Genomic DNA, 21814 nt, shown 5'->3' with positions numbered 1-21814 from the left:
GGCTTCAGGGTTTGCCGGGCAGCCCCCAGACCCTGTGCCCCCAGCCGGCACTTCCCCTGCCGGGCTCCGGCGGCACAGGGTCCGGAGGCACGGGGCTGCCCGAAGCCGGTAGCGCTCGGGCAGCCCGGCTCTTAAACAGAGCCGAAGAGTTGGGGAGGAGCAGAGCCGCCATTTTCCCGGACATGTTTGGCTTTTTGGCAATTCCCCCCGGACGGGGGTTTGACTGCCGAAAAGCCGGACATGTCCGGGAAAAAGAGGACGTATGGTAACCCTAGGCAATTGCAAAGTGGGACTTTGAGGGATGCAGTTTCTACTGCAGGGTCAGATACAATCTAACACTTAATGGTTCTGCATCCATTAAAGCAGTGGTTCTCAACCATGGATATGCGGTACCTCCAGGGGTACGCAGAGGTCTTCCAGGGAGTACATCAACTCATCTAGATACTTGCCTAATTTTGCAACAGGCTACATAAAAAGCACTAGCAAAGTCAGTACAAACTAAAATTTCATACAGACAATGACTTGTTTATACTGCTCTATATACTATACACTGAAATATAACAACAATATGTATATTCCAAATTATCTATTTTATATTTATATTGCAAAAATGAGAAAGTAAGCAATTTTTCAGTAATAGTGAGCTGCGACACTTTTGTATTTTTATGTGTGATTTTGTGAGCAAGTAGTTTTTAAAGTGAGGTGTAACTGGGGGTACATGAGACAAATCAGAGTCCTGAAAGGGGTCCAGAAGTCTGGAAAGGTTGAGAGCCACTGCACTAAAGCTTGGTGTAGAGCTCAAGATTTGAAAGAGTGAGGGTCTGCATCGGCAATTGCATGAAGAAATCTAATCTGATTTAATTTAAGTATAATGTGTTTAAATCCTTAGAAATTTGTTGCTTTGAATTAGAAACATTAGAAACTACAGTGAGAGATCATGCTCTCATTCCTCATGCAGTTTCAATTTTCATTTTGGATTTCCAGCACCCAGCATGGTATTGTTAAAGATGTTTATGCATTAATTTTCTGCTCTGCTTCCAGATCTACAGAAAGATCAAGCCAGAATCAGCAATGCTGAACTATTTTCCCACACCTCCTCATGCCAAGTCCTAAAATATACAATTTAATTCTTTCACCAATTGTTGCAAATTGACCAAAATACTGAGTTTATTTTCTTAGCAGAATTTATCTTTGTTCATCAGGAAGAACCAAACATATGAGGCCTTCATCCTTGGCCTGCCTTAGAGCTCAGGGATGATCACAGTTTTGGCCACACTACTGCTATGCCTTATCAAAATAACTTCTGCGTTCTTGTTCAATCACAGCGCTTCCCCAAGGACTAAACACTTCTACCACTGTTTGTACTTAAGTAAACAGAAACAAGTGGCCTGTTGTAGTATGCACTACCTTTGCTCTTGCTGTTCTAATGCAGGGTGGTAAAAATGATTAACTATTTCTAAGCCCCAGTACTTAAGCCTCTCACTCACGTTTTTTCCTCTGCCACCACCCAGATTGAAATTCAGGAAGCTAGATAGCTTTACCCGCACAGGAGTGCAGTGCTCCCTATCAACTTGTCAGCATGAAATGAATTACTCACAGCTTAAAGTATAAATAATCTGTGGATTTTATAAACAAATACTTCTTTTGCTATTTAATATAAACAATTTGTAGAGTGTACTTTTTTAAAATTAATTTATAGTAAGCCTACTGCACTTGAAAGAAGCCTTTAAAAATAATCATTTGGCCCCACCAGAATAGTGTAATGCTTCAACTGTAAAATGTATAAAGTTCAAAAATTCATACCGATGACATGGGGTATTTTTGTTTGACAATCGTCAAAGTTTTAAATGTAAATTGTAGGAACATATAAACAAAACAGACACTGTAATTTCAAAATGGTCCCAAAAGACTGTAATAATATAAATATGTAAATGAAATGTTATACCATAGTGAATTTCAATGCCAATCTCCAATCATGTAGCTAAAATATTTGAAATTAAAAAACCCACATCCAAAGTCAAACCAGTAGAAATAAATACTGTGGTGTAATGAGTCTACCTATGTTGTTGTTGTTGTTAGTTTGCAGCACTGAGTATAAAAATTGCATATACTTAGCTTTGGGGAGCTAAATTTGACAAAGGTGGTTCACATGACCCACTGTCATATTATCTTCTCAATTATTTTCTTTAAAAAAATTCTAGTGTAACAAAATTCTAAACATTTTGATCTGTAAATTTTATCAGAAGTTGAACAGAAAATAATAAAGTTAAGTATATATTATGGGATTTTTCAAAAGCACCCAGAGTGAACCTATCTTGGCTCCCACTGACATCACCTCCCATTGACTTCATTGGGAGCAGAGCTAGGCCAATGCTGAGCACTTTTGAAAATCCCACCCTTAAAAACCAAAATGTGTATATCTAGAAGTTTTATATTAAGTACTAGTAAGTATGAAAAGTTAAACATTCCACCTTAAGGAGAGAGATAAATTGTGATGATAAAAGTATTTCCCAAATGTTTGGTAAAATGAAATGGCCAACTATTGTTCAAAATAAGGTTTTTTTTACAACTTGCAGCCCTGCCAAGTGTCATGCATATAGTAGTGCTCAGGGATCAAGCAGAATGTTTCCTGCAATTAATTCTCCTGGCCACCAGGCGCCAGCATTGATAGGAGGGAGACTCTCTGTTCTGTGCTCTAAATGCACCCCCTGCTGGAATCCAGGCAGTGTGGAAAATAAGGGGAATCAGCTTGACTCAAATCTAGGGAGCGAGGAGCAGAATAGGGTTGCTAGGCATCCGGTTTTCAACCAGAACGCCTGGTTGAAAAGGGATCCTGGTGTCTCTGGTCACCTCCACTGACCGGGCCATTAAAAATCCGGTCGGCGTCACAGCGCGGCTAAGGTGGGCTCCCTGCCTTCTCTGGCTCCATGCAACTCTCGGAAGCGAACGGCATGGCCCTGCAGCCCCTAGGGAAGCCTCTGACCCAGGTTGGAACCTACTCCCACACCCTAACTCCCTCCCAGACCTCTCACCCCACCTGCACCCAAACTCCCAGCCCCAGGTCAGAACACCCTGCCAGACCCCATTCCCCAAATCCCCTCCCAACGCCCTGCCCAGCCTAGTGAAAGTGAGTGAGGGTGGGGGAGAGTGAGCGACAGAGGAAGCGGGGGTTGGAGTGAGTGGGGGCAGGGTCTCAGAGAAGGGGCAGGGCAGGGCCTCAGAGAAGGGTCCAGGGCAAGGGGCAGGGAAAGAGTGTTCAGTTTTATGCAATTAGAAAGTTGGCAACCCTAAACCAGAAGTGGAAAGAGGCTGTTCTTTACTTCCTCAACAATCTCCCAAAGGCTCTCTCACTGCTTCTATGAGATGCAAATAATATGTTTCTGTCTGCCCCCGAAATACACACACACACACACTCTCTCTCTCTCTCTCTCTCTCTTCCCACTGCTCTGAGGCAACCTGAAGGGGAAGCATTGGGGAGTACTGTCACACATGGGGCAGTGAAAGAGGGGACAGCTACGGACTTGCAAAAAGTAATTTAGATTTCAATAGACACCCAGAAAGTGATTAGCAAGGACTAACTACAACGTGTGTGTAACAATTAATGCAAGGTTTTAAAATGCTAGTTTTGGTTCCAGTAGGCATGCTACTGCAATTCAGTCTATACAGACAGATCTTTCCAGAGTTCTTAAGATGACTACAATAAGGTGTTTATACAATAATCCATCTTTGGCTAAACCATGAAGGGATTGCGCCCTTACACAGGGCTTAAAGGAAAAGCCTAGCCAGTCAGAACTGCCTTGGTTTTAGGGGCTGACGGTTGTCGCCCCTTGGGCAGTTGAAAGGTGGAGCTGACAACTGTGCCTCATAGAGTGGCAGACATAAGAAGCTCAGATCTTGTATATACAGGCTTTATTGTTGTTGGTTATTTGGGGGAGGGGTGTGTGTAGGGTTACCATTCGTCCGGATTCCCCCGGACATGTCCGGATTTTTGAGCTAAAAATAGCGTCTGGGGGGAATTTGTAAATGTCCGGACTTCCCCCCCTCCCGCCCCGTGGAGCGCGCGCGGCTAACAGGGCAGCCGGATGGTGCCACTTACATGGGGCTCCGACAGCCAGAGAGAGCCCCTCCTCCCCCCTGCAGCCGAGCTCACTCACTCTCTCCCTGCATTCGCAGATCGCCTCCGGCAGTCTGGAGCTCCTCCCCCGCTCCCCAGCGTGCTGGGACGAACGGCTCAGGCAGTTCCTGAGCAAGCTCACAGAGACCTTAGGCGAACCAAAGGCCAACAACAAGGGAGCCAGGGGGTCGGAGAAGGGGCAGGGAGGTTCTGGAGGGGGCAGTCAAGAGACGGGGGGGGGTCGGAAGTTTGGGGGGGGCTTTCTGGGGGGTGTGTGGATAAGGTTTTGGGCAGTCAGGGTACAGGTAGGGGGTAGGGTCCTGGGGGGCAGTTGGGGGGGGTCTTAGGAGGGGGCAGTTAGAGGACAAGGAACAGGGAGGCTTGGGGGGGGGTTCTGAAGGGCAGTTAGGAGCAGGGGTCCCAGGAGGGGTCATTCAGGGGACAAGGAGCGAGGGGGGGGTTGGGAGTTCTGGGGGTGGGGCTGTCAGGTGGCAGGGGTGGGGAGAGAGATCGGAGCAGTCAGGGGACAGGGAGCAGAGGGGTTTAGATGGGTCGGGAGTTCTGGGGGGGTGCTGTCAGAGGGTGGGGAGTGGTTGGATGGGGCGTGGGAGTCCCAGGGGTCTGGGGTGTGGATAAGGGTTGGGGCAGTTAGGGTACAGGTAGGGTCCTAGGGGGCCAGTTAGGATGGGGGGAGGGTCTCAGGAGGGGGCAGTCAGGGGACAAGAGGCAGGGAGACTTAGGTAGGGGGTGGAGTCCTGGGGGGCAGTTAGGGGCAGGGGTCCCAGGAGGGGGCAGTCAGGGGACAAGGAGCGGGGGGAGGGTTGGAGATTCTGAGGGGGGTGGGAAGTGGGTGGGGCAGGGGCGGGGCTAGGGCAGGACGGGGGCGGGGCTCCTCCCGTCCTCTTTTTTGCTTGCTGAAATATGGTAACCCTAGGTGTGTGTAGTAGTATAACTACTCCGCTACAAACCCCCATTGTCAATGCACTGCACTATTGCTTCTACAATGGTGATTTGCAGTGGTTTAATTCCACTGGTGCAAATAAACCCCGTCTAAATGGGGCATAAAGCTTTCAGGAGGATGGGGGTAATCCTTGATGGTTGCAGCTTCATCCCAAGTGGGGACTGGAGTCAAGAGATTTTCTCTTTTCTCCTCAGTCCCATCCCCCTCAGTTCAAGGGAGGACCAGAACTCCGTGGCCACTGTACCCATAGGGGAATTTTATTTGTATGTTTGTTTTAATTAAGCCACCCTGCTGAAAAAGGGATCTATGAGAGATTAATTGCCCCCCAGGAGGAAAATGGCCTTGAGTTGTTTTGGAAGAGGTTTGTTGTTTGCTTGTTTCCACATTTGATTTTAAAGGGTTGACAATTCCTTCCTCAAAGAGCGGAACGGCAACTCTGTTATGATGACATCAACCCTTACTGGCACTCTGACTTTTGGAAATGCTCCGCCAATACACTATAATTTCTGAAACAACCAATGACAACTGCACAACAGAATTACTTTATAATTTTATTTTTACTCTGTCAGCAATAGCCTATTAGAAACTTGAGAATAAGGTTTATTTTCTTTTTATTGTGTCATACTCTATTTGGCCAACACTGATTTTCCCCCCTGTGAAATAACACTATGGCCTCCATTTCCTTTACAACTCTCCCGGTGCACCTGCAATGTCAATGATGTCAAGAGGAAAGTATGTAGGTCCAGGAATAGTTGGGGGGCTGGAGGGGGGGCGGTAAGCTGCTTCCTGCACAGCAGCCCACATGGTTTCAGTCTGTCATGTCAAAATAGTGGCTACCTTCATTTTAAAATCTCAGAAATTAAGTGAGGAAATTAAAAGAAAAATAAGTAGAATCAGGAAGACTACGGGGTATCCTAGAGGCATATGGGTCACACCTAGTGGTGACTGGCTTTCTCCCAGAACCTGATACTGTCATCTCAAAGACTCATGAAGGACTTCCATATCCATACAGATGACACTACTAATGCTAGCCCAGGATCTCATGGCTATATGTTTTTCTAATATGAATTCTACATACTTACTCACACAATCAGACTCTTTAAGCTTACTTTTCAGTTTGGTTGTGGAGATGAGGGGAGGGGGAGTGCAAGGAGGTACTTTCCTATTTCCTTTACTTACCACCTCCCTTTGGGCTAAGGTTAGAGCCTTTCCAGGAGGCTTCCATACCATGTTGAACTGTCCTTAAAGGCTAATTTGTTTCTATCTTGGCTTATGGCAGCAAGCCACTGGGTCCAGGATTCTCATAGGATATTTCAACCATTTGCTTTCCAAATGCACCAGCTACTACAAGCCCTTTTCCTCTGCACTATTCTCAGCCTCCTGGTCTATTTTAGGGCACAATCTGACTCCTCTTGTCACACAAATAGGCTATCCCTAAATCTTATTGCTTCTTTCTTCACAATGTTTTAAATTTTCCGTTCTTTTCCAATGGTGAAAAAACTTGTGCACATGCTTATCTCCAACTTTGACTGCTGCCTCCTCTGTGACTTCCCTAATACTCATGTTGTTCCCATCTAATTCACCAGAAATGTAGCCGTCAATATGATTTACCTTGTCTGTTGATCAGACAGCACTAGTCCCCTGTTTAAGTCATTCTGAAGGCTTTCTCCTGCTAATTCTGTCAAATTTAATCTTCTAATCCTCATCTTCAAGTTCCTACCCAACAAAGCTTCACCCTATATCTCAGGCTTCATCTTCTACCATTTTCCCCCTCACTCCCTTCATTCCACAAATGCTACCAGCCTAAATACCCTTTCATTTTCTCCCATTCATGTCTTTGTACCTTCTTCCATGTTGCCCCCTGTGCATGGAATAGAATCTAATCCCAATCAAGAGTTAGTGTGGTCCATTGCTTAGGCCACTGGACTTGAATTTAGGGCATGTGCATTGTATTCTCATCTCTGCCAATAACATGCTGCATGGCCTCAGACAGGTTATTTTTCTGACTGTGGCTCTCTTTTCCCTACTATCTTTTGATTGCATGTTTAGATGGTAAACTCCTTATAGCAAGACCTATCTTTAACAATGTGTTTGTACAGTCTCTAGCACAATTATATTTTTCGTTGTAAAGTGCTTTGAGATCCATTTTTGGAAAGTACTGTATAAATTAAGTATTCTATTATGAATCACTATCAATAAACTAGGATTAAGGCCACAGGATTGAATGTAATACACTGTCATTCTGACACATACATTTAAATTTATTTTAACATACTATAGATATACTTTTGCTTTGCTGGTAATTCACAGATTAGATTTAGTTTACCACTACAATAGCCTCATGATCTCTCAGAATTACAATTTCAGAGGTATACAAAAGCAAAACTTTTACTTCACACAACCTGCAACTTTATCTAAATACAAGCATTAAAATCATCTTCCTGTGTGATGATGCAATCCACATTGGAAAGGAGGATAGAAACTGGGTAGTTTGCCTGATGCTTCAGTGATGCTGTAATAAGCTTCTAACTGAGAAATCAAACACTGAGGACAAATACTGGTTCTAAGAACTGTACTGAATAGCTGACTGAGATAATGTGCTCAGTCTCAGAAAGAAAAATTATTGACTTCATTTTTTGGTATCATCCTTTGTTGGCTAACTCACAATGCTACACTTAGGTTCAGGTCAAGACATAAATCTTGCTTGGCTAGAGCTTGACATTTTCTTGAGAGCAGGAGAAAAAACTGAAGTGAAATAAATGATTCAACAAAATTTTCAAGGGGAAAGGATACAGTAGCTTCACATGGATCCATCATACCACAACCACTTTAGCCACAAATTGATTTTAAAAATTACTAAATCAGTTTCACATAGTTGTCTGGGTACAGCAAGTACTCCAAATTCTTATACACTGCTGTTAATATAAAGAAAAGAGGATGCAAAACATATAGTTATTTATAATGGCGGTGGTGGTTATTGTTTTTAAAAACAAGGGATTTAATGTCAGTAGCTGATGAACTGTTGGTTGTGTAGCCATAATGTTTTGTCACTGTTATTGTTTATCTTAACTTTTGTATCCCGTTTAGATTTTGCATGGTAGAGCATACATAATAAACTAACATATCAATAAAAATGAAACCCAAGCAACTCCAGTAACCCAAGGCAAATACTGCAGTGGAACTAGATTAACAGGAAGAATTCCAATTCCACCCTTTTAATGACAGTAATCTCTCTGATTCTATGTAAAATGGATGTGAAATGTGGGCAGTGCCAGCCACCACCTCCAATTCCTCCCAGCCTCCAACTGCCCTAAAATTAACACGCTGACAATTTGTATAGAGTTAAAGCAATTTTGGTCACAACTTTATTCAATAGAACTCCAGAATTCAAACTAACTGGCTAACCCTGTTCCCACAAATGTGTCATAAAGGCCTGCTCTAAGAACAGCCAAGCTTATCCAAAAAATGGGAAACTATCTCTCCAGAACTGTACTTCCCATACTTTCATGTCTGTGGAAAGAACCAGGCATTCCATACATGCAGCATGGCATAGGACTATCCTTATCCCACCCAATATGTTTACCACTAGCTCCTTGACCCATCAATATACCTATGAGCTGGGTTTGTATCAGATCAGTTAATTAATTTAACCAGCTGACTTTAACAACCACATTGATGCAAAGTCACAAGTCCCATGACTTTCCAAGTGCATAGTCTCCAGTTGCCATGAGCATTATTATGCTCAGTGACAACTGCCTGAAAGGCACCACATTCATAAAATAGGCTCAGCAGGTGCATCCATGAAGGTGAAAAACCCACCTTGATTCAGCCAGTATAGTAGGGAAGAAAATTCTTCTCCATGCCCAAATATGGCTATCAATACAACCTGTGCAAGCTGTAGACCAGGCAGTAAACTAAAGACAAAAACTCACCTGGCCCTAGCCCCAGCAAAAATATATAGGCCACCTACCATCACCTTTATAATTCTGCACCTGAAAAACTCCTTCATATTCTGTTTTAAAAAACACCTACATATAATTTTCTTACACTTATAGTTAGGGCCCTACCAAATTCACAGCCATGAAAAATGCGTCACGGACTATGAAATCTGATCTCCCCCCCCGTGAAATCTAGTCTTTTGTGTACATTTATCCTATACTATACAGATTTCATGGGGGAGAACAGTGTTTCTCAAATTCAGGGTCCTGACCCTTAAGGGAGTTGCGGGGGGGAAGAGGGGATGTCACAAGGTTATTTTAGGGGGGGTTGTGGTATTGCCACCCTTAATTCTGTGCTGCCTTCAGAGCTGGGCGGACGGAGAGTGGCGGCTGCTGACTGAGGGCCCAGCTCTGCAGGCAGCAACGCAGAAGTAAGGGTGGCAATACCATACTATGCCATCCTTACTTCTGCGCTGCTGCTCTGCCTTCAGAGCTGGGCTCCTTGCCAGCAGCCGCCGCTCTCCAACTACCCAACTCTGAAGGCAGCGCCACCACCAGCAGCTGCGCTGAAGTACGAGTAGCAGTACCACAACCCCCCGCTACAATAATCTTGTGACTCCCCCACAACTCCTTTTTGTATCAGGATGCCTACAATTACAACACCGTGAAATTTAAAATTTAAGTATCTGAAATGGAGACATTTACTATTTTTAAAATCCTACGACCGTGAAATTAACCAAAATGGACCGTGAATTTGGTAGGGCCCTACTTATAGTCTAAAAGAATCAGCATTCATCCCTTTCTAATAGCAGTGAGCTAGTTATATAATTAATATGGTAGCAATATTGTAACCATTTTCCTTCCTTCCTCCTCCGGTTTCCCCAAATTTATAATATTACATGTTTAGAGGATTATAGGCAAAACTACAGTATATAGGAATACTGTTACTCTTATTTTATCTTTGTGATTCTTAATTGGTCACTTGCCACATTTTGCAGATTGTCCTTCATAGGATATTTTTTTCAGAAACACTTACCTCTGTAGTGGTTCCAAAGTCAGCAGATGGGCTATATGTGCTGGTATCCGGTGGAGCTGTCCCAACACTACTTTTAATTGGAGAGCTAGGAGGAGCAGGCCCTGTCATGGACTCCGTATAGACAGAAGATTGATACAGCATACCTCTCTTCTGAATCTTATTCCAGACTTTGCTCATGATGTCAGCCAGTTCATACAGAAGCTGTATCTAAAGAAGAAAAAATAGATGAAGTTCTTCATAATTAGGTGTACGAAAATCCATCACAGCCATCAAAATCCTCCAGTGAGGTTTAAACTACATATCAGAGCTCAATACTTTTACAATGTATAACACCCTAATAAGAGACTATGCTGCTATAAAATGAATTAACAATTACAACATAGTGATTTTGCTCAGAAAGCACTGCTTGTCGAAACATATAGTAGAAAATCAAACTACAATACATAGTTCATAAAAATATATCATAAATCTGGTCTTGTAAAATTTTCATTAGTAAAAGTTTTAGCAATAAAAAAAACTATATCTAACTTCTGCATTATCTCACACATAGAAATACTGACTGCCCTTTTAGTTGATTCTTATGAAAAGGCAAACTCACATGAAAAAAGGAATATGAATGTTGTTATGTTATAAACAATGTAAGAGAGACTCCTTTTTAACAATATTAAAATGATGATTCCATGCTACATATGAAACTGTTCTATATACGCAGAAAGAACATCCACTATCCAACTCAATAGCCTCCTGGGATATGTCATTCCAATATTCAGAAAACATACTGTTTAACTTGCACATTGTTTGACTCAGTTCTTAGATATTTACACAAGCGTTCGTAAATAAGCATTAATCATGACATTTGTATGACAACATATTGTCATATACTATATAAAACAAGTCCAGAGAATACTTCAAACAATACATAAGCAGATCCACAGCTGGATACCATACCCAGCTGCCATTATAAAAAATTCTTATATTTATAAGAAGTTTCAGCCTCAGGACACATCCAGACTATGAAGCTGGCTTCTTATGTGGGCAGAACAGATGCAGGAAAACATTGTTGTCAATCTATATTTGATATAAAACAGTACTTGATTTTGTGCGTGTGAATGTGTGATGAAGTTTCAAAGATTATGCTACAGTCACTTCTTAAGAGGTGAAATGCTGGAGTTTTATAAAAAGCTTCTTAATTCATTTGGGTTTTTCTTTCGAAGATTCAAGACTTACAATGAGCAGGTCATATAACTTTTTGATACACAGTATTTTGTTAACAGTGGATGAATTGCATTTATGTCTTCCTACATTAAGAGTAATAATCGAACAATGATAGTTGTTCTGTCTGTAGCAGAAATGTATTTTCTTTAAGTTTAAAAGAGTCTCATATGTCCCTAGTACTTTGATATTCTGGTGATAGTTACTTAATTATTACTTTAATTACTGTAACTAACCACAATCATTAAACAGTGTTATTTAAAACTATTACATTCAGATTTTCATACTTGTTTCCACATAATTGAAAATAACACACTTCAGACTGATTAAGTTGAATATTATTAACTGGGGCTGACTCTACACTAGCAAAGAAACAACAAAACTTTCCAATTTTAAAAATGAATGATCTGATAACAAGAGTGAAAGTTTAATCATTTCTGGGAGTTTAGTGGGCTACTCGGATAGACCCAAACTTGGATAGATTCTTGGAAACTCGAAAAAAAAAAAAAAAAAAAAAAAAAAAAAAAGGTTGGTCAAGAGACTAGTGGATAGTTTAAGGAACTGGTGCCCTACCAAAGCAGGATTTCTCACAATTTCAGGACCCCATTACTCATAAGAAAGGCAGAAGCAGAGAGCGTGAAGGATTGGTGTCATTGCCATGTGCATGTCCACAATCACAAATAATCCAGTGAAGAATTTTATTACTAGAGTGTCCCAGAGCTGAGAAGTTGGAAAGAGAGTTTCAACTTTCACTAAGCTAAGAGTTCTTTCCCATATTAAGAGGATATTATTTTAAATGGAGGTGGTTGGTGGAAGTATATAAAACTATCTCAGCAGGTGACATCTATGTCAGCAGTCAGAGACTGGGTCACAATGAACAAAATTGCTAAAATTAGGGATCAAGCCAGAAGGAAATACATTTTTCAGATTAAAAAAGAAAATCTAAGTTCTGTTAGGTGAGAGAAAACAGTTTTCAAGAATATATATAAAAATAGAATAAATACTCAACTTTCTTGCAAAAAAGAGCCATAACCCCAAAGTTATATTAGAATCCAACTCTGCAGAGAGCATGGTGAAGCTCCATTTTAATTTGCTGATATTTTGAAATACGGTTCATTACATTTCAGTGGCTTCTGTTTCTTAAAAAGGAGGTGGTTTCTATTTACCATGCTGGTGGCAACTTTTGCAAGGGAACTGTTTGAACATTCCCACATATTGTTAATAATTAAAGAAGGACCAACATCAGTGTGAAGTCTCCTTTTGTTCCTAGCATTGGCAACACTTCTTAAACTTTGCGGTAGATATATAATTATCATTAGGTTCAGTAATCTCTTCAAAATTAGAAATAAATTGATGATTAACAAAGAGTAACTGCTAGCAGTTGTTGAGCTAATTTGTTTCTTTCTCAAAAATAAATCAAAACACATAACCCCACTCAGAATTAATTAATTATGCATGATATGGAAGTTCAACAGATTGCAGGTATTTCATGTTTTTAAAATAATTTGTTAGCACAAAATTGAAAACAAACTGATACAAACTAAGAGTCAAACCTTGATGATATTATTCATGGAAAACTCCGATTGGTTTCAAGGGACTAAGAACATCAGAATTTAGCCCCAAATCAATACGTAGTAAATCAATAGTAAAATACGTAGTCCTTTGTTACCATCTAACAAATTCAGTAAATATATGATAATTTAAGGCTGCCATCCACAGACAAAATATAGTCTGCCACTCTAAAGAATCAGGTTTCTTGGTTATCCTACTGTGAATTTATAGGTATCAGATGCTGTTTATGTAATTTTATTTTCCATCTTCTATTCCTGAACATCTGGTAAAAAAAATTCAGAATCTGATGTTTATGACTTTTGCTTAAATAAAGCAGGGGAAGTGGGCAACCCCCAAGGCCCTTCTCTAAACACAAATAAATTGTTAGTCCCTTTTGGTTTCATTTTGTATAGCATTTAAAATTATTAGTAACTGAATGAATAACATCATAGGTTATAGAAGCACTGCCCAGGACAGCAGGATTTAATGATCAGATTTTCCATTATACATATTTATTTTCAAGATCTGATTAACTCCATTTTAAGTATTACTTGTGGGGTAAAACTTAGCAACCAAAGGTTTAAGACCCAGGCTATGTCTACACTTGGAGCTAGGAGTGTGATTCCTAGCTCACGCAGACATACTTATGCTAGCTCTCATTGAGCTTATGCACTAAAAATAGTATAGCCACAGTGGCACAGGCAGCTGTGAACGGCTGCACGGACTAGCTGTCTCAAGTACAAACCCGCCTGGACTCCATGGGAATCACACCCCCAACTCCAAGTTTAGATAGAGCGTAAATGAGAATATTTTCACCCATTTTGAAAAGCAATCACTTTGACAATATTTTGGTTACAGGGCTACAGAAAATAGTGCTGTGTTTTGAGTTGTTTTCTGCAACCCTATAACTCAAAACCAGATTAATTTATTTAAACTGACACAATAACACACTAATGGAATAAAGGTAAGTGATTAGAGCAGGGGTGTGCAAACTACGGCCCGCGGGCCGCATCCGTCCCATCAGGCCTTTTAATCCTTGAGCTCCAGCCGGGGAGCGGGGTCGGGGGCTTGCCACATGGCTTCTATGCGTAGGGGCAGCCAGGTTTCTCTCCACATGCTGCCCCTGCCCCAAGAGCCACCTCCTGCAGCTCCCATTGGCTAGGAACCGCGGCCAAAGGGAGCTGCAGTGGTGGCACCTGCGGATGGGGCAGCATGCAGAGCTGCCTGGCCAGCGCCATGCCTCCACGTAGGAGCCATAGGGGGGCATGCTGCTGCTTCTGGGAGCTGCAGGGGTGGTGCCTGTGGATGGGGCAGCACATAGAGCCCCCTGGCTGTGCCTCCACATAAGAGCCGGAGGAGGGACATGCTGCTGCTTTCGGGAGCTGCTTGAGGTAAGCATTGCCCGGAGCCTGCACCCCTGAGCCCTGCCCCGCCCCCCCTGCCCCAGCACTCTCCTGCACCCCTCATCCCCAGTCCCATCCCAGAGCCTGCACCCCCAGCTGGAGCCCTCAACCCCCCTGCGCCCCAGTCCTGATCCCCCTCCTCCCTCTGAACCCCTTGGTCCCAGCCTGGAGCACCCTCCTGCACCCCAAACTCCTGATCCCCAGCCCCACCCCAGAGCCCACACCCCGAGGCAGAGCCCTCACCTTCTCCATACCCCGACTCCCTGCCTCAGTCCAGAGCCCCCTCCTGCTCTCCAAATCCCAGCCCCCTGGTCCCAGCCCAGAGCACCCTCCTGCACACCAAACCCCTCATCCCCAGCCCCACCCCAAAGCCCACACCCCCAGCTGGAGCCCTCACACCACCACCCCCGCACCCCAGCCCCCTGCCCCAGCCCAGAAGCCCCCTCCCACACCCTGAACTCCTCATTTCTGGCTCCACCCCAGAGCCCCTTGGTCCCAGTCCAGAGCACCTCCTACATCCCAAACCCCTCATCCTCAGCCCCACCCCAGAGCCCGCAACCCCAGCCAGAGCCTTCACCCCCTCCCACACCCCGACCACCAATTTCATGGGCATTTTTGCCCTGCCATACAATTTTTATACCCAGATGTGGCCCTCGGGCCAAAAAGTTTGCCCACCCCTGGATCAGAGCCTTTGAAAGTTTAGGAAAAAGGAATTAGAAGTGACCAGATTATTTGCTTAAAAAAATTGTTTTAGGATATTAGGTGCATGTATGGCAACAAAATTAAGAAATTAACACTACAATGGCTTTTGTGAATCATTTATGACCTATAAGATCTACTACAGTCTGAAGGTCAGAGCTGCATGAAAGCCTGAGCCACAATCACCATTATGTGAGTGGGTGTAATTCTGTTTAAGTCAGTATTATGAAGATGAATATGGAATAAGGCAGGCTCCAAAGGATGTAAAATTGTGCAATATTATTCCATACAAAAATATGTAAAAATATTGTTAAGGTTGCAAAGTGAAGCTCTCAAAAGTCTTGAAATGTCAAAATTAAAGTTGTCTGCACTTCATTATTCTGCCTCTTTCTGAATATGCTTTTATAACATGATCATAGTCATTGTGCAGCCTGGATGGATCTTGGTGAATTGTGGCAGCTGTTCAATGTTTAATTTTTATCCCCACTGTTCAGTGTGTAATCCCCTGCCAATTTCATCACACATCATCCAACCTACACACTTTGAACCCTAGTCTCATCCATTGCATAAAGTGGAGGGCGGGTAGCGAATGAGGCAGAGTCTATAATGTGGGCTTGGAGAATGTGCAATGAATGGGGCAGGGGACCACACATTGAGGATAAAATAAATAAATAAATTCAGAACATTTGCCTTACACACAGACCATCATCCAATATGTGCATTGAATGAGGCAAGGGGAAAAAAGAGCATTTGATTAAAGAACACATTGTAATGCATGTGCACAAGGGACAATGTAAAGATTACCCCCGCAACCACAACGTTATCATTTCCAGACTTAGGCCCCGATCCAGCAAATCTTTATATATATATATGAGAGTAAGTGTTTATGAGATGGGGATTTATAAAGAATGGTTACCTACCTTATACAGTAACTGGAGTTCTTCATACTTCATAATGAGTGGTCCCTGTGTTTATTCCACTCAAGGTGCGTATGCAACTGTAGCGCCTGAGACCAGAATATTTTTTTGTTAGCAGTGTCCCTACTCCTCATGCTCCAAGTTGAGGATTTAAGGGCAGTGCAGACAACCACTCTCCAGTTCCTCTTCTACCAGGAATAGTCTAAGGATAAGGATCCAAAGCTCAAGGGAAGGAGAGGTGGTGGTGGAATACACATAAGGTGTGTCTACACTGCAGTTCGGAGCAAGCCTTCCAGCTTGGGTAAACAGACTCATGCTAGTGGGGCTCAACCTAGTAAGCTAAAAATAGAAGTGTGGACATTGCATCACTGATAGAGGCTCAAGCTAGCTACCCAAGATTGGAGCCAGGGGGTAGGGTGGGCTTGAGCTTGGGCAGCTAGCCTGAGCCTCTGACGGTACAGCAACATCCACACAGCTATTTTTAGTGAACTAGCACAAGCCCCACTAATGTCTCCCCTGACTGGGAGGTTCACCCCAGCTGCAGTACAGACATACCCATAGGGACCACACATCCCGAAGCACTCCAATTACTGTACAAGGTAAGTAATCATTCTTTCTTTCTCAGGTGATGGTCGCTACATGTATTCCACTCAAGATGACTCACAAGCAGTATTCACATGTATTCCACTCAAGATGACTCACAAGCAGAAGGAGGGTGCAAGGAACTTGGCTGTACCCACCGATTGAAGAATTACTTTGCCAAAGGGGGCCCCTGCTCTCGAAGCCTGCACCAGGGCATAATGTCTCACAAAGCCAACATTGCTGCCCTACATATCTTGAGAACAGGGACATCTTGTAGGAAAGCTACAGAGGCTACCTGGGCCCTAGTGAAGTGTACCCTCCCACTTTGTGGGGCAGGATTGCAATCAATTTATAGCAAAGCAAGATGTAGCCCGAAATCCATGTAGAAAGTCTCCATGAGGAGACAGCTTCTCCTCCCATACATTCAGCCAAGGAGACAAATAGTTTGGAAAAGAGAAGACTGAGAGGGGACATGATAGCAGTTTTCAGGTATCTAAAAGGGTGTCATAAGGAGGAGGGAGAGAACTTGTTCACCTTAGCCTCTAAGGATAGAACCAGAAACAATGGGTTTAAACTGCAGCAAGGGAGGTCTAGGTTGGACATTAGGAAAAAGTTCCTAACTGTCAGGGTGGTTAAACACTGGAACAAATTGCCTAGGGAGGTTGTGGAATCTCCGTCTCTGGAGATATTTAAGAGTAGGTTAGATAAATGTCTATCAGGGATGGTCTAGACAGTATTTGGTCCTGCCATGCGGGCAGGGGACTGGACTCGATGACCTCTCGAGGTCCCTTCCAGTCCTATAATCTATGAATCTATGAATCTATGAGTTTAGGGGATTTCCTGATGAATTTTGTTCTCTCTAGGCAGGAAGCCCAGGTTCATCGGACATCCAAAGTGTGGAGCTTCATGTCCTTCCTTCTGACACGTGGCTTTGGGTATAAGACAGGTAAAAAGGATGACATGGTTCAGGTGGCACTCCGAGCTCACCTTTGGAACAAACTTGGGATGTAATCTTAAGGAAACTTTATCCTTATGGAAGACTGTATATAGAGGGTCTGCCATAAGGTCTCCCAGTTCTTCCACTCTCCTTGTTGAGATAATTGTGACAAGAAAGGCAACTTTCATGGATTGATGACTGAAAGCATATGAGGACAAAGGTTCAAATGGGGGATTTGTTAATGCAAATAGGACTAGATTGCCATCCCATACTGGGGCTGGTTTCAGTACTGGAGAAATGTCTCTGAAAACGCCTTTAAATAACCTCATGTAGACCAGATGGGTGACGATTGCATAGTTGTCCACCGGGGTTGAAAGGCACTAATAGTTGCTAAGTGTACCTGAAAGGAGCTGAACAACAATCCCAACATTTTTAGAGAAAGGAAATAGTCCAACATAGTTGGGATCTCCCCAAACCTTCTGGGGATCACTGATGATGCTGACACCATGTAGAAAAACTCTTTCATTTTGCTGTATAGCATTTGGTCACAGAGTACCTCGGGATAAGTGCTCATCTACGTTGGCTCCTCCAACCTAACAGAGAGGCATCTGTAATCAACTTTTGGTGGGTGGAGGAGAGATGAACAGAATCCCTATATGTACTGTCTCCATGTTTTTCCACCAGTTGAGTGAGGCTAGTATACTGTGGAGGAACAAAATCAACTTATTTAGACTGTGTCTGTCTGGGACATAGGCTGTCTGTAACCAAACCTGAAGACACTGAAGATAAAGTTTCCCACAAGGTCTCTCATATGTACATGAGGAAATGTGGCTTAGGAGGGTGAGACAGGATCTCACTATTGTTTGGGGGCTCCCTCAGCATTGATATGATGAGCATCATCATAGCCTGGAACCAGTCATGAAGTAGGTATGTCCTGAGTGCAGAGTTGTTCCAATAGAGTCTATAGTCTGTATGGGGGGGGGGGTATAGTGGACTTTTATGCATTTACTGAGAGTCCTAATTATTGTAAAAGGCCAAGTAAGGATAGAGTTGCTACCTGAACTTCCTGGCATGACTTCCCTGTGAGCAACCAGGTGTCCAGGTAAGGGAACTCATGACACAGCTGCAGAGACTCTACTGATAATACCTTCGTGAACAGTCTCAGGCTATGTCAGCACTGCAATTAAAAACCCGCAGTGTAGACTTCCAGGCTCAGGCTGGATCCTGAGCTCGAGAACCCTGTGAGGTGGGAGGCTCTAGATAAGCAGCAGGAACCGTCTGCAAGCCTCATATACTCTCCCCACCTCGCAGGGTCCAAGTTTTGGTCAGGCACTGGTTCTCAGTACCAGCGATTCCTTTTCCAGGTGAGTCGGTACCATAAGTGCTGGAGGCATCCAATTACTCCTTTCCCAAGGACAGTCCCAGTGCCGCTACTTCAGTAGATAGAAGCCTCTGAACCTTTTTAGTTTTCAGTGCTGAGGGATGAGTTCTCAACTCCTGACACACCCATACTGGAATGCATAGTCTTACTTGACTGAGTGGGTCAGGGAAAAGGTTCTTTTCTTAAATGAGGATTTAGAAGTGGATTTCTTACATATGTTGTTGTGAGGGTGTTCATTCCTATCCTCTTCATGACTCCCATTTTCTGTTAGAGTCCTTAACTCTGCTTACAGGGTTCCTGGAGCTGGAGACAATCGTGTTCGAAAGGGCACAGGCTGGGGTTGGACTCTTGTCTCATCAAGCAATCCATCAGGAATGTTTGAAGTCTGAACTCACAGGATTGATGAGTTTGGCCACTGAAAGTCTGGCAGATGCTACAGTTGGAGGGAATATGTGCTTTCCTGAGGCAACAGAAATATATGACAGGGCTGTAACTGGCCATGAGGGTCCAGAGACAAAGGACCCAGTTTTTGAAACCTAGGGCTTTGGGCGTGCTAGGTACCCAATACCCAGAGATGGAGGGCACCCCCAAAGCTCTGTAAGAGGCTTAGCTAAAACTAAAACTAAACTAAAAAGTTCTATTTGCAACTATTTACAACTAATAAAACAAAGAACACCAAGTAAAGCTACAGACACTAGGGAAGTTCCATCTCAGACCACATGTGGAGGAAAGGAACTGGAGAGGTGGTCAGTCCACACTGTGCCTTGTACTCTTGACTGGGAGTATGGAGAGTAGGCTGCATTAGCAAAGCAATGCACATTGTAAACAAAAAAAATTCCAGTCTCAGGTGCATGGGGCACATGCACTCCATGAATGGAACACACACAGAGGCCCCCACTTGAAGAAGAATCTTTGGCAAAGGAAAAAAAGCAAAAAAATCTGCAGGAGTAAAAAGAATGCAGGCAGAAGTCCAGTAGCAGAGAGGGTGCTATACAGTTTATTGCACTGAATGCAGCATGCAAGATTACCTTCCTTGTGGGTAGGTGGCTTATGTGTGCATTAGGTGCAAGCAACTCATGGCCCTCAAAGGCCAAGTATAGGCTCCTGAGACCAGAGAGGCTGAACTGGAGGAGCCAAGGGACACAAAGAGGTACATAGATGAGACTTTTCGGGACACAGTAAAGTGGCCCCACCTCCAGTCTGACAGCCTCTGTGCTGTCAAGGAGGATGAAAGTTTCAGGGAAGGAGAACATCAAACTGGAGTGGAGGGAAATGATCCCATAGTTGGGACCCTCCTTTCAGATGAGTCATGGTATCTTCTCACACCGACGATACCACTCTGGGGGAAGGAATCCCAGTTATTAGGAAGAGAATGGTAATAGTAATGGGGGATTTGATTATTAGGAATACAGTTAGCTGGTTCATGATGATTCAGAGAATTGTATGATGAATTGCCAGCCAGGTGCAAAGATTGCGGATCTCTCAAGACATCTAAACAGACATGTGAAGTGCTGGATAGTAGCTGGTGTTTGTGGTACAGATAGGTACCAACGACATAGGGAAAGGTAGGAGAGAGGCCCTGGAGACCAAATTTAAGCTGCTAGGTAAGAGATTGATGTCCAAGACCTCCATGGTAGCATTCTCTGAAATGCTTCCAGTTCCACACACAGGGCCAGTTAGACAGGTAGAACTGCAGGGTTTCAATGGATGGATGACACAATGCTGTAGGGAGGATGATTTTAGGTTTATTAGGAACTGGGGATCCCTTTAGGAAAAGAGGAGCCTATGCTGGAAGGATGGGCTCCACCTAAACCAAGACTGCTGGCATATAAAATTAAAAAGGATTACACTGCTCTACAGCCAAAATGCTTCTGAAATAAATGTAGCCAAACTTTACTAATTCTGGGTCACTGAGAACGAAAATTATGCTTAAAATTGTTAATTGGCTCTAGTTTTCAAGATATGCTATTGGGTCAGTATATACGACCCTTGACTTGGGAATGGCAGAGGATAAGTGAGTTATAAAGGGAAGGGATCTCAATTTAAATCAGAAATGACTAAAATACATCTTTGACTGGATCGATGAATAAATCTATGACTGGGTTTGGACAGTACTTGCTTTTTAGGCAAAACAATGAATGATGCAATCTGAAGCTGGTATTGCGTCATACATGATATGAATTGCATCATGTTATTCCTAGAAGTCATGGATGATGCAACCATAACGAAGCTTACATCACTCTGCTGAATAAATTGCCCTATATCAGCTCTAGAAATCATACAGTGTCATGCTCTCTTATTTGTCAGTGTTTGATTTTGCAAAGGGACACATTTCTGTTTAGCCAAAGTGAGCAGAGATGCCTCGTACTTGTGTGAACAGTGCAGATAACTTCTACTATGTTTGTGGTGAAGTGACTTTTGCATCACAAAAGCGCAGTATAACCACTATGGTTAAGAAAGCCTATCACCTTTATTTTGGCTGCAAAATTGGAGATCAGGACAAGAGGTGGGCCCCACACATATGCTGCAACACTTGTGCAACAAATCTTCTCCAGTGGTTGAACAGGAAAAGGAAATTTATGCCTTTTGCAGTGCCAATGATTTGGAGAGAGCCAACAGATCATACCAGCAATTGTTACTTCTGCATGGTGCCTCCAGTTGGGAAAGGTGTGTCAAAGAAGAAAAAGTGGACTGTGCATTATCCAAACATTCCATCAGCTATACGCCCAGTACCCCACGGAGGAGGACTGCCGGTTCCTGATGCACCAGAATCATTCTCCCTTGAGTCAGACGAGGAAGAGGATGAAACTTCTGGTCCTGAACCATCAATGTCACAGGACCCACATTTTCTCCCATCCTCCTCCTCTGAACCACACCTCATAACACAAGGTGAACTGAATGACCTTGTCAGGGATTTGGAACTACCCAAGAGTAAGGCAGAGCTGTTGGGCTCCAGACTACAGCAGTGGAATCTCCTGCAGGTGATGTTAGGGTTTCCATGTTCCGTGACCATCAAAAGGATCTTGTCCCATTCTTCTTCATGGAAGGTGATCTTGTAGCCTGCAACAACATCGATGGTGTGA

General features: G+C 43.4%; 1 protein-coding gene across 8 annotated transcripts in view; it reads right to left on the bottom strand.

Annotated features, from left to right (window-relative positions):
• Nucleotides 1–21814, bottom strand: part of VPS13B (vacuolar protein sorting 13 homolog B) — a 948921-nt gene that overhangs the window by 376913 nt on the left and 550194 nt on the right. For all 8 annotated transcript variants that reach the window (XR_004644784.1, XM_034763372.1, XM_034763367.1 and 5 more), the window contains exon 25: nucleotides 10050–10256. Coding sequence is in view for 7 of the 8 variants with exons in the window: in XM_034763372.1 (XP_034619263.1) it covers nucleotides 10050–10256 (207 nt within the window). In the remaining variant the exon portion in view is untranslated. The remainder of the gene's footprint in view (nucleotides 1–10049; nucleotides 10257–21814) is intronic.

Source organism: Trachemys scripta, chromosome 2 (genome assembly GCF_013100865.1).
Source record: "Trachemys scripta elegans isolate TJP31775 chromosome 2, CAS_Tse_1.0, whole genome shotgun sequence".
NCBI lineage: Eukaryota > Metazoa > Chordata > Testudines > Emydidae > Trachemys > Trachemys scripta.
Note: the sequence above shows the minus strand (reverse complement) of the source record. Positions and strands in the feature narration are given on the sequence as shown.